A 15,412-nucleotide genomic window follows, 5' to 3' on the forward strand; every position below is an offset into this window, starting at 1 on the left:
AGCCCTTGAGTTCGACACTAGGTAAAACAGCTCATGAGTTCGACAGATACAACAGTTACACGGAGCTTAATGTATCGGTCTCGTGGGCCTTGTTAGCTTAGTGTCGAACTCATAGGCTGTATGATTCGTGAACTGTATAACACGTGAGCTGTATGACTCATGGGCTGAATGACTCGTGGGCTGTATGATTCGTGAGTGTTGGTCTCGTGACGTGCACCAGATAAAACATTGGACAATTATCGTCCTATGAACGATGAACAGGTTCTGGTTCATACTTTGGCTGTCGAAGCATGAGGAGAGTAAGTCTACCAATCCTTCAATTTCGGGCTGATATAACGCATCTGGCTCGTAAAATCGTTTTAAATTACCCGTTTAGAATGATTGGTATGACAAGGATGGCTGCAGAGATATAAAAAGTCACCGGAGCCATGCCAATCCTCACGGTGTAGGTGAATTGTCCTTCAAGAAATAGATATGAGCAGCAGGTCGACAATGATCGTGCCACGGCCAGCATGGCGAACGCCGCACCTGTCGTAAATGAAATCATATTACATGGATATAATTCAACTGAAAAGAATCTTCTGAAAGGCAAATGTAATTAGCTCGTGTCAGTATTTAATACACATTGTATTGATATCAATACCTTAAGTCAATCACAAATTTTGAACCGAAAGACCACAAGTAGATTCCCATAAACCCGATTCAAACGTCTTCAATAATTTTTTTATCAAGTAATGTAAGTGAAACATATTTCATGAATATGCAATTTGAATATCACGTGATTATGCCCTCAATATAGTATTACTAAAGATATCTGTGGAACATTAGTGGAGTTCTATCCATTAAAGTTTCTATGTAGCTATCATGTTTAATAACAACTATTAAGACTTTGGTTCTGAAACCATAAATTTACCATTTTAGTTAGTCATAAGAAATGATAAAAAAATGCACTACGACTAAAATCTTGCTCATTTCATATTTGGAATTTAATTAGGTAAATTTAGGGTCTAGGCCTATCTGTTATACGCGTGGTCAGAAGTCTGCCATAAAGCTGAAGGATGGAAATCCACTTGGAAATTTGATGTGAGGGATCACCGAAGTGAGGCACCTTTTTAAATACAGTGTATCTGATAAAAGCAAACAAAGGGAAACTGACCAGAAAGATAGGAATGAAAATCGAACCGAAAGAAAATGGGATTCAGCCGGGATAGTTAAAACTGCTTCACTTCCATAATCCCTCACATTTATCCCCGAGTTGATTTCCATTAAATGCACGTGAGACGACATTAGGAAATTGGATTTCGTTACTGCTTATGTTTTTGTGGCTCTTCATAATTTTATGTGTGAAGAAATTATGCAAATGTAATGATCCTGAAAACGGGACCTTTATCTCATACTGAAATTTCCCATCCCCCTTTTAGACCGTTCTAAAAACAACAACAACAACAACAACAACAACAAAACAGCTCGTATAACGCTACTTTTATATACAAGTAATAATAATGATGATAATAATAACATAATAACCAATTTTTATATAGCGCCTTTTCTATACAGACTCAAAGCGCTTCAACAACTTCAATGTACATAACTATCTATCTATACATGGCTGTATCGATTTATGTACTAAATGATGTGGAATTATAACAATCGTTTGGAATGTCCCTGTAGCTGGCGACACTCCTGGAAAAGCACAAGTGGCAACGTGATGTGTGGATATGGGAGAGTCCAAGAGCTACCAAGAGGTGGGGTCCAAAATGTTAAAATCGATGTGTACATGAAACACATCATGAGTTTTGACTATACTGGAGGTGTTATATCCATACTGTAAAGTGAAACAAGAAAGGCCAGAGAAAAATAAAAATGAAATCATACAATGAACTAGGGGAAATTTGATATGATGAAATACGGTAAGGATTACATAGAACTACAGAACTTATTTCTGTTAATTGAATTCAAACATTCAAAGTGCGAAGGCATGTTCCTTAGCATGTGCCTATAAATGGTATTTGGAACGAAACGCAACGTCTATCCAGCAGACGAAAAATTGAATGACGACTTCGCCTTGTTAAAGGGATCGCACAGTTTTAGTTGAGACCTAATTTCAGGTTTCTAACATTTTTTAGTGAGATAATGAGAAACCTCTTATGAAATACGAAAGAGCATGTAATTCTACAACTAATTCAACGTTTTGAAATGGCTGAGATATCAAAAAAAAAAAAGAAGAGCGATTCTAATAAAGTGTGGGACCCACACTTTATCACAATCGCTTTGTTTTACTTTATTTTTGGATGTTTCAGTCATTCCAAACCCGATTTTCATCAAATAAACTTTGAATTCCTCTTAGAATGGTATGCTCTGTACTATATCATAAGTGTTTTACTGTACCATCCATTTACGATGAATGAATTTGTCTCTTATTTATAACTGTGTTCAGACGAGGGCAGTTTTGGTAGGAGTAATTTCGGAGGAAGGGTCGGAGTAATGCCCGTCTGAACAAGGTCGTGGTAACTTCCTCCGGTCGGAGTAAATTGCCCTTGCGGACAAGCCCTCCGGAGTTTCTGTGAACTTACATACCTTACGACCTAGGTAAAACTTCCTGGATCAAATCGCAATGTTGACATTTTGCGAGTACACGCAGCGTTGCCAGGTCCCAACAGAGCAAAATCACCAAAAGGCATGTGAAAAATCACCAAAAATCATCAAAATCACCAAATTTGGATAACCGTAGTTTAGGCTTCAATTTCAAGACAAAATTAATGATGTCAATAAACTTTTTATCAAGCACTGTGCGTGAGTCTCGGTGCAATTTACTGCGCGGCGTAGTCACACACACTAAATGCAAAATGTGTACGATATGTATGGATCTATGAGTGTTCTACTGTAACTTTAACAGATTTTTATTACCCTGGACTTGCAAAAATGCCAAACTTTACTTTGCTGTAAGTAACTTGATCTATTGGTTTTCTTTGAAGTGACCAGTAACTACATTATTATAGAGGCATGACTTTTGCACACAAAAAAGTAACTGAAACTTAGAATTTACTCTCAAATTTTGATAGTAGGGAATACCGCTTGAAGCTAGTAGTCAATCATCACATAAAATGCAAGCTACATGTGACAGGAATGGAATGGCGAGAAACACATTCATTGTACTGTGGCATTTGGCGATTTATTGATCGGTTTGGGAGGGATTGCATCATCGTGCATTTAAACAGAATATGCAAACTTAGCACGCCATCAACTGAGTCAGGCGTGCGAACGTTGCACATATGGCTCGAATTCACGAAGGTGGTACAAATGATGAGCTACCATGGTTTAAACCATGGACAAAAACCATGGAGCGCCAAGTGTCGCATGGAATATTTCGTTGCGAAATCAGTCATTTGATTATTTTATAACGAAATGACAACATTTTGTAACTTAATGAGCATTTCGTCCACGAAATGATAATTTCGTTAACGAAACGGTCAATTTGTCGACGAAATGACCAATTTCGTAACGAAATATTCCGTGCCACACTTGGCGCTCCATGGTTTTTGTCCATGGTTTCATTTGTACCACCTTCGTGAATTCGGGCCCAAGAGTTTAAAATCACTTTTAAAGAGTCATTTATTGGGATGCCATTATGACGCCATCATTATTTTTGTAATCTCATGTTGAAATCTTCAGGATTATTTTCACATATTGTTCGTGCCATATAACATTACAAAGAGGTGTTAAAGAAGAAGTGGAATCTCTTCGCCATATGTGCATAGATTTATGTATACGTTCTATATCATGACGATTGAATGTTAAATCATTTATGGAACTTTGTGGTAATCTTGTTCAGAACAACTGTTTTCAGTTTTTATTCAAATCTCCTTGTTATTACACTCCTGACTAAGATAGTACCTTAGAAAAAAAAAGGAGAGTGTTGAGTATCTCATAAGAAAAAAAAAAACATTATAAACAACATGCGCATATTTGTGCATAATGGTGGTTGCCAAGTACGTAAGCACTTGAACGTTTGATCTTTCCAATCAAATTATTCTCTAACGTGTGTTTCTTCATGTTGAGGAGCATTTGCAGTTAAAATGTGCAATTTCTACTATTCCTTTTTTTTGCGTGTCCTACATTCTTTTTGCTGCTTAAGATACTGCTGCTGGCCAGGTATGTTATATCAGGAATGAGCATACTTAAACGGAAAAGTGACGTTTTTGTCAAAGTCATTTTTAACACTTTGCGATAGACCGCATAACTTCTTGGTGGCAAGGAGCATGGATACAAGGGAGAGGTTTTTATTTTTTTTTCCTTCTCTAACACCTCACTGATCATATCATGTCCGTAGTCAGCTTGTCGTGTACATTAAGATATAGCAATTAGCGACGTTATAATAAAAATAGTTGATTTTTTTAGAGAACATGAAAAATGTTCACAGACTGTCCACAACATGACATTTCAATATCTGTTCTAAACTAATGTAAACGAGACTAATACAGTATGGTATTTACATAAACAGCACGTCTTTCTGAAAGTCTTAAGAGGCTATCAAACCCATGTAGGAGAGTAAAGGACAACAATAACAACAACAAAATAAATCCAGGAGTGTCCATTAACTACCGGAAGGCGTGAGAAAAACAAGTAACACAATGTCAACGAGCATAATCTGCATTTACTAATGACGACTGTATCTAATAAAACCAGTCTTAACTTACCCCGTTCTTCAGCCGAGTCTAGTCTTGAGATAAGATTGTTACAAATAGGCCGTGTAATGGAACGCAGGAGACCCAGAGCAGAAGCTAGGGTACGTGAAAAATAAATGATGCAATCAACTTCAAGTCTACATGCAAATTTTAATCCTTAAACTGTAAGTTGTTTACAATAGAATTCAATGGAATATCTTGTGGAAATATTCGTCTGACACTTTTACATTACCTGTCAGGAATTTCTCAAATGGAAATTTGAAATGATAAATCAAAAAGCTTTATAAAGAGACTGTCATTTATATCACATTGCACAAAGCACAGACGGATATCAATTACGTAGTACATATATCATAAAGAGCATACTTGTGTTTGAAAGTACTCGACACTCGCAACAATGACATCAAAAATGTTATTTGAGTAGCATTTTAAAGATTGGTTGATATCAAGCATGTACGATATTCTAGGAATGTTTCACTTAATACAATTTTCAGCAATGAGCGTCTTTTTTCTTTGTTTTGTTCAGTTTAATCACAGATTTTGCAGTTTGGCAGAATTGTCAACTCTAAACACTCTTTGACAATCTACTGGCTTGACCATTGCGTCGATAATCTTTCCTGAAGGCAACAAGTGAAGTCTCTGCAAATACAATTCTACATATTGACTGCCATATTATGTGAAAAAAAAAATGCGTACCAATGAAGGCAAGCTGGATAGTGTTTACTGCCAAGGCACAGGTTATCAGCTGGGCGATTAACGAGATGAGTCCAAGATGTATCAACCAGTTGTCGGAGAAACACTTCAGCAGGGGTTTGATAGCGATAGCTGCAACTGATACATGAAAAGAAAGTTTTGAATTAACGATATTTTCCTATTTCACTTTCATCAGTATTCAGGCATGTATGTTTTTCCTTATGTTATAAACCCCTCCAAAAAAAAAAAATTGGAAATCTGAGTTTTATCAATAATTTCTCATGTTCCCTTAGAAATAATTTATTTTAGTACCACACAAAGATTGTTTAATTCTCTTTAAAATGATACCATACTTGTTATGATTATCGTATACATGGAGGTGCAGTGCTTACAAATATGAGGTAAAGTCAGAATTTAAAAGCTGCAAATGGCCCAATTTTTGACGTCCCTAATGGAGTTTCCTCGTTATGAGTGAGTTCCCCATTGTTTCTTTGGTGTTCATTTACTGTACGTTAACATCATCATTTTTATGGAGTGAAACATATATGCGTTCAACCAAACAGATAAACAAACACACACACACACACACACACACACACACACAAACACACGCACACGCACACAAACACACACACAAATACAAACGATCATGACTCAAACCATTTTATCTCACAGAACGTCACCACATTAACCACAACAAAGACATACAGAAGTGAAATGGCGTGGTCTTGGTTTTATTGGAGTTTCATCTTTATTTTGCGTTATTTTGTCTTTACTCTATGTTTACTTTGTCTTTATAATTGTCAATGAACATGATTGGGGCTCAGTATCTGGTGGACGACCCAAGTGCTTGCACCACCGCCTGGCACCGTGTCCTCATGCTGTTGATAATCTTCGTGATTCCGCTGCTGAGGAATGGCGTTCCACTCGTCAACCAGTATCTGAGTCCTGTCAATGTCATTGGGTTTGTGACCCTCTTCAGTCTTCCTCACCAGTGCCCACAGCTCGGCCAAGTTGATCCCAAAGATGTTCTATGGGGTTGAGGTCGGGGCTGCATGCAGGCCAGTCCATTCTAGTGATCCCCTCTCTGTCGAGAAAAGTGCGCACAAGTCTCGCTCTATATGTGGTCTTGCGTTGTCATCTTTTTGAAGCATCTCAGCTTCAATTTGCCCTATGGCGCGGGCTTTTTGAACATTGCTTACACGTGGCATGATGTACAACCATAAAAATTGATGAGTTATCAAAATTGCCTGGCATGACACCACAGAAAACATGAATGTGAAGTTAAGATGTCTATTGAAATTTGCCTTCATGGCTGACCAGTTGAGAACAAAAGACTTAACACAAAAGAACATGTTCTCTGTTTACTCTTCACGACCATTCTCATTTATAAGGACCGTTCTTGTTCTGCAGCTTTTCAATTCAGACAGTTGAGTACAGCCCTTTACTTGATAGCATAATCATAATCACATTTCAAAGAGAATTTAATAATCTTTCCATTGATATCAAGCATGTATTGAATAGTGCTTACAAACTGGAGAAATTTGCAACTGAAGTCAGATTTCCAAACTTTTTTTGAGGAGTTTATTTTCAGTCTCTATAAGCCCTGATTTAACAGATATTACAACAACGTCGAGACAATGTCCGGAGAAAAAAATTACTCGCCTCGGGAAATGATACTGCAACAGGGAGCGAGGGGTTCTGTTCTTAAAACAGACCCTCTCGCTCTCTCCTGCGGTTAAAACATGTATGTTAAATTAGCGATCAACAGTTGCGATCTTACAATTTTCATTTGTTAGAGGGAGACAAACTGAAGAAACTTCAAACTCAACCATCACTCCTCTACTTAATATGCTCTAATGCTGTCATATCAAATTGCTTGGATATTATTGTTCCAAGTCTATATCGGGGTCATCCCACTAGACCGACATCCACGAATCATACAGCCCACGAGTTCAACATTGAAAACAGGTCCATGAGTCATGTATGACTTGTGAGCTGTATGACTCGTGGGTGTCGGTCTAGTGACGTGCACCCAGTTCATCGTGTCACTGTCGGCATCAAATCCCGTGGTTCCTTTTTCCCCGACATGTTGTTGAATTACAGATCAGCAGTTGCGATCGTACAAATTTGATTTGTTAGAGGGAGACAAACTCAAGAAAATCCAAACCTCAACCTCTTCCCCTCTCTAGAAAAGGCTCTTGGTCTGTGTGTGTGTGTGTGTGTGTGTGTGTGTGTGTGTGTCCGTATCCTTTTATGTCGCCCTGTTGGCCCGAATTCACGAAGGCGGTACAATCTTGTCCATGGTTTAAACCATAGATAAATTGTATGGGGTGCCAAATGTCGCATGGCCTATTTCGTTTACGAAATCAGTCATTACGTCGACGAAATGACATTTCGTAACGAAATGAGGGGTAATGGTCATTTCGTCGACGAAATGGACAAGATTGTACCACCTTCGTTTATCAGCATAAAAAAGAAATAAAAAAGGACATGGAAACTGTGGCACCGCCGCTGGTTCTAATGAGGTTTATGTCCTCGCCCACTGGCCTGTCTGTCTCGCTTAACGTGTCCAATAATATGGCTTGCACGTCAATGCGCTCTTCATGCTGAACATTACGTGCAGTACTCAAGCTTTGAACTTTGCTTTTTGTCATTGAAATTGCATTTATCTGCGTTATTTCTGCCCTGCTATTCTAACTCTATTTTGTTTGTCTTGCTTTTCTTTATCTCTCTCTCTCTCTCTCTCTCTCTCTCCTGGATCCTGCGCACCATTCCATACATTTTGTAAATAACAGAATAATATGTAATTTTCTGTATTTATAATTCAAAATGTAATTACTCATTTTATCTGTTCAGTGCGATGTTTGTTCAAATTTTCTTCAATACCCATACTTTGGGTGACATAACAAGATACCAAAAAAAAAATTGTCGTTGTCAGTGTCATTGTCATTGTTGACAGGCGCTTCAGAGAGCCAACATGGCCAATGGGAAATGTTCCCTTTGCACTTGTAACCGCCCATGCATATCATCTGCGTTGCGATCTTGGTGCAAATCGTCCAAAATATACCGGACGGTATCTACGAAGCTGTCTCTGTTATTGAGCTTCTTCTTCTTCTTCTTCTTCTTCTTCTTCTTCTTCTTCATCTTCTTCTCGAGTCACTATGCAGAATGGAATGTTAGATTCTTCCAATCCAATGGCGGATGCACTGCCTGGCACAGGGCGTTAGAGCTGCCAGATCTCATTGTGTGTAAGGCCCTGGTGGAAGTGGACAGACAAGGAGACGTTACATAGTCTGCTCTTCTCCACACAGACAGGAGGTGTCCTCATTCTCATTCAGTATACCCCCACTTTGCTAGGTTGGATTTGCAGCGGCCGACAGCACTTCTTAATCAGGCGATTGCAGCAAGACCAGGGAAGGCCATGCCTCACTGGCGCCTGATGGTGTAGTTTCCTTAGGGCCGGTAGTAGCATGGACCTACTACACATGGACTATGAACGGAGGTCTTTCTTTGATCTCATCATCACCACCGCCAACTGATTATGTGCATCTTAATGAGTACATTCAGGTGTCTGGACAATAACGATTGTGTGATCATGTATCGTCACTAACAAAATAATCGTTTCCCTCATTTCAGTCTTGTTTCGCTGATGTGCCTTTTTCAGACGGAAATGTCTTTGAATAAATACAAATGATGAGGAGCAGCAAAACCTGAGAGCATGTTAAATTTTGTGTCAAAAGATTGCAATTGCTGATTCGCACATTTTCGCACACGCATAAGACCTTGCCTATATAATGGCAAGATATACCTGTTCTCTACCATTACCATCCCTTTTTGCTCTGGGATAAGCTGCGGAAAAGTGAAATATTGAGATCACAAATGACAATCATTCTTCCAAAATGTTAGCTTTCTTTTAAAAACTACCTGCTTCTCCCAAGCAAAATTTTTTGAGGCATGATTTCCTAACATATACCACAACTGCACATTAACTTTACTTGATTTTTGTGAGTTATTTTCTTCTGCGCATATAGTTTTAGATTTCTCGAATCTCCGTCTTGTTCTTCTCCCGGCTTGCTGGTCACTGCTGGTGGTGACGATGATGGGATCAAAGCAGTGAAGCATGTTGAAAATATCTTTGTGGCGCTTTTGAGATGTACAGGTGCATGAATAAATTAATGATACGATGAATGTCCTTGTATATTACGTCCATGGTAAGACGTTTAATCCACATGGATATACGCTGAGTGTCAGGGCTTTCGTTCAGTGCCTCTACAGAATGCATGAAGCTGCGCCTGGATTTTAACCTCCATCATGAATGGGCGTTATTGCTATAAATTGGGGGGGGGGGGGGGTGGGGTCGGAAAATACCGTCCGGGCAGCGGGCTAAATATTCTCTTACATTTAAAGGGGCATTCCAGACGGTTTTCTTAATTTCACGGCATGTAGTACATAAACCGACAGGTCCATGTATAGATTTGTGGAAGTCATTGTGGTCCTTGAGCAGAGAAACAATACTCTGAAAAATCTTAAACAAACAATTACACTGAACAGTGTTGATGACATAGAGCCTCACATATTTCAGAAATGTAGCAGTGAAAATCAATTACAATACCACTTGCTTAACAAGTTCCCCTGTGTAGAATGTATGCATGCCATCTTCTTTTGTACAGCTTCCCTGAGCCCATGCAAACTCATGCATTCTTATGGTGAAGCTGCCATTTCATCATCCTAATTGTTCATTGCAATTTGGTGCAAATTTTGAAAACATTCTTACTCCTCAACTCAATCACTATCAATTCCTAAACTCTGTACTCAATATAACTAATCTATAGTTTTTCACATGTAAAGTCTGAAAATCATCTGGAGGTCTTCTTTGATAATACTATGGTTGGTATAGTCTAGGATGTGCGTGGACGGTGTCGCATATTATGGTTAAGGCCCTGGCCAAATATTCACAAAGACTGGTCTTCGAATTCAAATAAAAGCCAAAACAAACTGAAGAAAATACAAATACAATAGACAAAAACAAAAAACGAAAAACAAAACAAAACAAAAGAACAATGGCTTTCAAAACCAGCAAGTTTTGGTCGCCGAAAAGTTGCCGATCGGTAGGTATCTAGCCTTTTGCAAAGGCAGCTGGCTATAATTTGAGCATACGCACACAGAACAGTGGACTGCACACAAAGCGCGCAAGCGGCGAGCTGCGAGCACTCCAATCCGATCGCTGTGTACGTGCGAGTCCACGGCTCGCTGTTTGCGATTTCATTGCGAGCTGACTTTGCAAAGGGCTAATCGGTATCCAGCCGGTTGCCGAAAAAAAAAAAAATGCTCGAAAGAGGTTGGCAACTGGTCGGCAACTGGTCGGTCACTAATTGCGGACCTCCCAGATGTTTTGAATATTCTGGTCACACATATTCGAAGACTGGTCGCCAACCTCCGGCAGCCAAACTAACAAACAAGCAAGGAAACAAAACAAAACAAAACAAAACAAAACACAACCCCCCCAAAAAAAAAAAACAAAAACAAAAACAAAAACAAAAACAAAAACAAAAAAAAATCAAAAAAACAAGATAAAGAACACTGAAAAAAAAAAATCACGTGCACCCTTATCGGACATACTGCAAAATGTCATGAAATTAGTTCTTACCTGCAGCAGGAAACAGGTCAGCACCGGCATTAAAGAATCCCACAAACGTGGCTGTCCAACAGAAAGGTTTTCCTAGGCCATAGATGATGATGACGTCAGAGATACCCTCTTTCACAAAACGCTGAAGAAAAATGATGACGATGAGAATGGAAACTTTTCTCCTCCTGCTTCTCTCGAAGCGTGTGAAAAAACCACTTAGGGTATGAAAAGTTTCCTTTAGAATGCTACCCGCTGGCAGAGGCTTGCACTTAGGCACCGTTTCCAATACTAATCCTGGACATGTTGTGTAGACAAGGTTAATGGCAGCCAATATTGTCGGAAATGCAAAGCTGAGGGGAAAATTTCTGGAATACCCGAGAATCAAACCTCCTAGCACTTTACCGCAACCCCATCCCGTCTCAATCATTAGTGACAGAACGACCATCCTCTGTGTTCTAGAAGTACCGCCAGAAGAGTCAGCAATATAAGCCGCGGATACCACAACAACAGCATCTGTATCCCCACACAACCCAAGCACAATGGCCGCCAAGAGAGTTAAGGACAAGGGCAGATTAAACAACGCTACCAAGAGAAAGGTGACAGAAGCAATGAGGTGGCCTGCCGCACCTAGGACTAGGATCGGCTTTCGACCGATGAAGCTCGAAGCAGCTACGAGAAATGTTGCCGTTATAACTGGCGGAAAAGTAGAAAGTGCTGCAAGCCACATGGTCCAAAAGGATGTCTCGGATTGTATTCGTTTCTCCAGAGGATCAGTGATGTTCTCATCAGAACATGTATCGTTAGAGCTGTAATTTATCGAGAAATTATAATTTTGTGCTAGTCTTTCTTGTACGTAGAATGTCCTGAGGGTGACGAGGGCTCCTTGGACAGCTAGCAGCAGAAAGTTGATTGGCTCTGTTGCTACGAAGCGTGCCTTGCTGACGTTTTCTACTGCCTCTCCCATCGCAGAAGGCAATGTCGTGACAGTTTATGACACCAAACTGTTCTGTTATGGACAGAATAAGAAAAAAGTTCGATATCAATGTTTTTAATCCAATATGTCTAGATTCACAACGAAGATAACTTCGCTGTTTGTGCGTTATACTTCTTTATTTTAAATCAAGCGAATTCAGATACATGTAGGGCCTATAGGTAATAGAATTGGCTTATTCGATTTCACTAGCCTTTTCTTGCAATCAACACAAAATTACTTGTAAAGAATTTCTTAAGTGACAATAATTTAACGGTTGGTCTAAGATCATACGTTTTGATTTATCTTTCTTACGTCACTCATACTTTATTTGCTGAGCACTAACCTGCTGACTTTAGATGTAAGATGCCCTTTTGCTGGTCTCTAAATGATCATACACCCTGTGACGCTGGTCTGATAAGGTATTACAGTGCGTGCACTGCGGCTGGCTCGGTAGATACCCACCACAGTAATTCTTCTTATAGTATCAAACCTCAGGCACCCGTATATCGTAAAGCTTTCGCTCTCGTGCACGCAAACAAAGATGAATTTTGAGTGTGTAGCAGACCATCACTAATTTTTTTTTTAAACTTTTTTGAAAGGTGGAGGATACTCTGAAGAGATATGCCCAAATAGCCATCATATTACACAATGGAATAGGGGTTGGTGTCTATTGGTGAATTATTTGCTGGCGATTGTATGCGCTTGACCAGGTTAAAGGCTCGGTCACAAATGCCTTTACGAACTGCTATGAACGCCATACGAACGATTTTAGACAATTTCGTAACATCTTCTTAAGAAGGCCGTACGAAACCAGCGTTCGTAGACCGTTCGTAGACCGTTCGTAAGTTCGTAGCCTGGTCGACGGTCTTGTCCAAGTTTTTTTTTAACTTCGTACGAAATCCTCTCTTCGTAAGGTGAGAGTAGGAACGTCGTACGAACATTGTAAGAACTACGCAAGATTGTGTAGGATCGAGATTCTAGAAGCCTTAAATTCTTACGATGATTGTGAGAACGTCTTAAGTTGTTCATTGAGGGCTCTTACGTCTTTCGTAAGATGGCCGTAAGTCTAACGAAAGAATAAAGCTACGGTAACAAAGCTTTGTACGAATGATGCGAATGTTACTGTTCTTACGAATTCTGGAATTCGTAGAGATTGGTAGATCAGACACAGATTCTTACGGCCTTCTTACGAATTTCGTACGAACGCTTTTTAATTCGCAAGAACAACTTAAGACCTTTTAGAGAAACAGAGGATTTTCAGTTATACAATGGCCGTAGAATTCGTAAGTTTTTCGTAAGAATGCCTTGAGTTATTCTTTCGTCAGACTTACGGGCATCTTACGATTTCTTTTTGTCGCAAATTGGTCGTACCTGCAACTTACGGCACTCTTAAGTCATTCGTAAGAAGATTTCATTATTTTTTGTATATTTTGTGAGGTTGTTAAAAAGACGCTGCCATGTCCTGTCGAAAAATTATGTAACAGTTGAAAGAATTTAAGGCTTCTAGATTTGTCTCTCCATCCTAAAATATCTTGCGTAGTTCTTACAATGTTCCTACGACGTTCATACGGCCGTCTTACGAAGAGAGGGTTTCGTACGAAGTTAAAAAAATCTTGGACAAGACCATCGACCAGGCTACGAACTTACGAACGGTCTACGAACGGTCTACGAACGCTGGTTTCGTACGGCCTTCTTAAGAAGATCTTACGAAATCGTTTAAAAATCGTTCGTACGGCGTTTGTAGCAATTCGTACAAGCATTTTTGACCGAGCCTTAAGCTTTAGCTTAAGCTACGGTCACAAAGGTTCGTACGAACGATGCGTTCGTACGAGTGTCATTGTTCCTATGAATTCTGGAGTTCGAAGAGATTCGTATATGGGGCACAGATTCTTTCGGCCTTATTACGAATTTCGTACGAACGCTGTTTAATTCGCAAGAACAACTTAAGACCTTTTAGAGAAACGAAATGATTTTAAGTTATACAATGGCCCTAGAATTCGTACGTTTTTCGTAAGGATGCCTTGATCCGAGTTATTCTTTCGTCAGACTTACGGCCATCTTACGATTTCTTTTTGTCGTTACGTGCAACTCACGGCACTCTCAAGTCATTCGTAAGATATTACGATTTTTTTTTTTTGTATTATGTTTTATTATGTATCGGGTTGCTAAAAAGATGCTGCCGTGTCCTGTCGAAAATTCTGTAACAGTTGAAAGTTTTATACTTCAAGATGGCAGTAGTGTCACTTCGGATGTCCATCATCTCTTGAGGTTGTTGCTAGAACTCTCCCCCTCTCGCTCTTTCCTCCTCATCTCCCTCCTTTCTTTTCTCCCCCTTCCCCCTTTCCCTTTGATTGCCTTCCCTTTTTGTCCCATATTTAACAGAGATGCTTTCTGGTCGAACACCTAGAACAGAGTGAGGATTTGAACTTCGAGCCTTTTGGCTTTATACCGCCTAAAACTCAACAGTTGCACAAATTGTGTACCTACGTCTTACGCCGGAATCCCTTACGAACGCCTTACAAACTCAAAGAGTTGTTTGTAAGAACGCCGTACGAATCTCCGTTCGTAAGGCATTCTAACGAAAGACGTAAGAGCCCTCTATGAACGACTTAAGGCGTTCTTACAATCATCGTAAGAATTTATGGCTTCTAGAATTGTCTCTCGACCCTACAAAATCTTACGTAGTTCTTACGATGTTCGTACGACGTTCGTACGGCCGCCTTACGAAGAGAGGGTTTCGTACGAAGTTAAAAAAGAAATCTTGGACAAGACCATCGAAAGGGCTACGAACTTACGAACGGTCTACGAACGGTATACGAACGCTGGTTTCGCTGGCCTTCTTAAGAAGATCTTACGAAATTGTCTTAAAATCGTTCGTACGGCGTTCGTAGCAGTTCTTAATGGTTTTTGTGACCGAGCCATTAGAGATGTGTTAATTGGTGTTCTCCCCTCGATATACAGAGGTTACAAGTTGAAAGAAATCTAACGAGGCGAATTCATAAAGAAATGTATCGTTGATTTTTCGTCTTTACAACGGAGCCTGATGCCTGAATATGGCAATACAAAGATGACTGTACGAATTTGAAAAAAGAACACTTTATCTAAAATGACTGAAATAAGAATTTATCAAATGATTACAGCGACGCCATTGACATTGACAATACCACGGAAACCATGCACTAGGAGCTGGGAGGTGAGTGACATATTTGATATGGAGCACTGACCGTATGTTAAATTAATAAATGTATACATAATCATCGGTTCTGTTCTAGAAATAAATTGGTTTTAAGTTTCTTTTTGAAGATGTCAACGGAGGTGGAGGACTGAATATGAGTAGGGAGGTTGTTCCAAAGAAGGGGGCACAAACGGAGAAAGCGCGGTCACCATAAAGGGCCGTTCACACTGGAGCGGTTTTGCGGCAGCGGCAGCGGC

General features: G+C 39.7%; 1 protein-coding gene across 1 annotated transcript; it reads right to left on the minus strand.

Annotated features, from left to right (window-relative positions):
• Positions 1 to 364: 364 nt before the first annotated feature.
• LOC139708368 (proton-coupled folate transporter-like) lies at positions 365 to 11,971 on the minus strand. The gene is made up of 3 exons (XM_071620322.1): positions 11,029 to 11,971; positions 5,382 to 5,516; positions 365 to 528 (listed from the first exon to the last, which is right to left on the minus strand). The coding sequence occupies exons 1-3, from the start codon at positions 11,969 to 11,971 to the stop codon at positions 365 to 367; spliced, it is 1,242 nt and encodes a 413-aa protein (XP_071476423.1).
• Positions 11,972 to 15,412: the final 3,441 nt, after the last annotated feature.

The sequence above is a fragment of the Diadema antillarum genome, unplaced genomic scaffold (assembly GCF_040938485.1).
Source record: "Diadema antillarum isolate AM-2024a unplaced genomic scaffold, OU_Dant_1.0 seq00001329_RagTag, whole genome shotgun sequence".
Lineage (NCBI taxonomy): Eukaryota > Metazoa > Echinodermata > Echinoidea > Diadematoida > Diadematidae > Diadema > Diadema antillarum.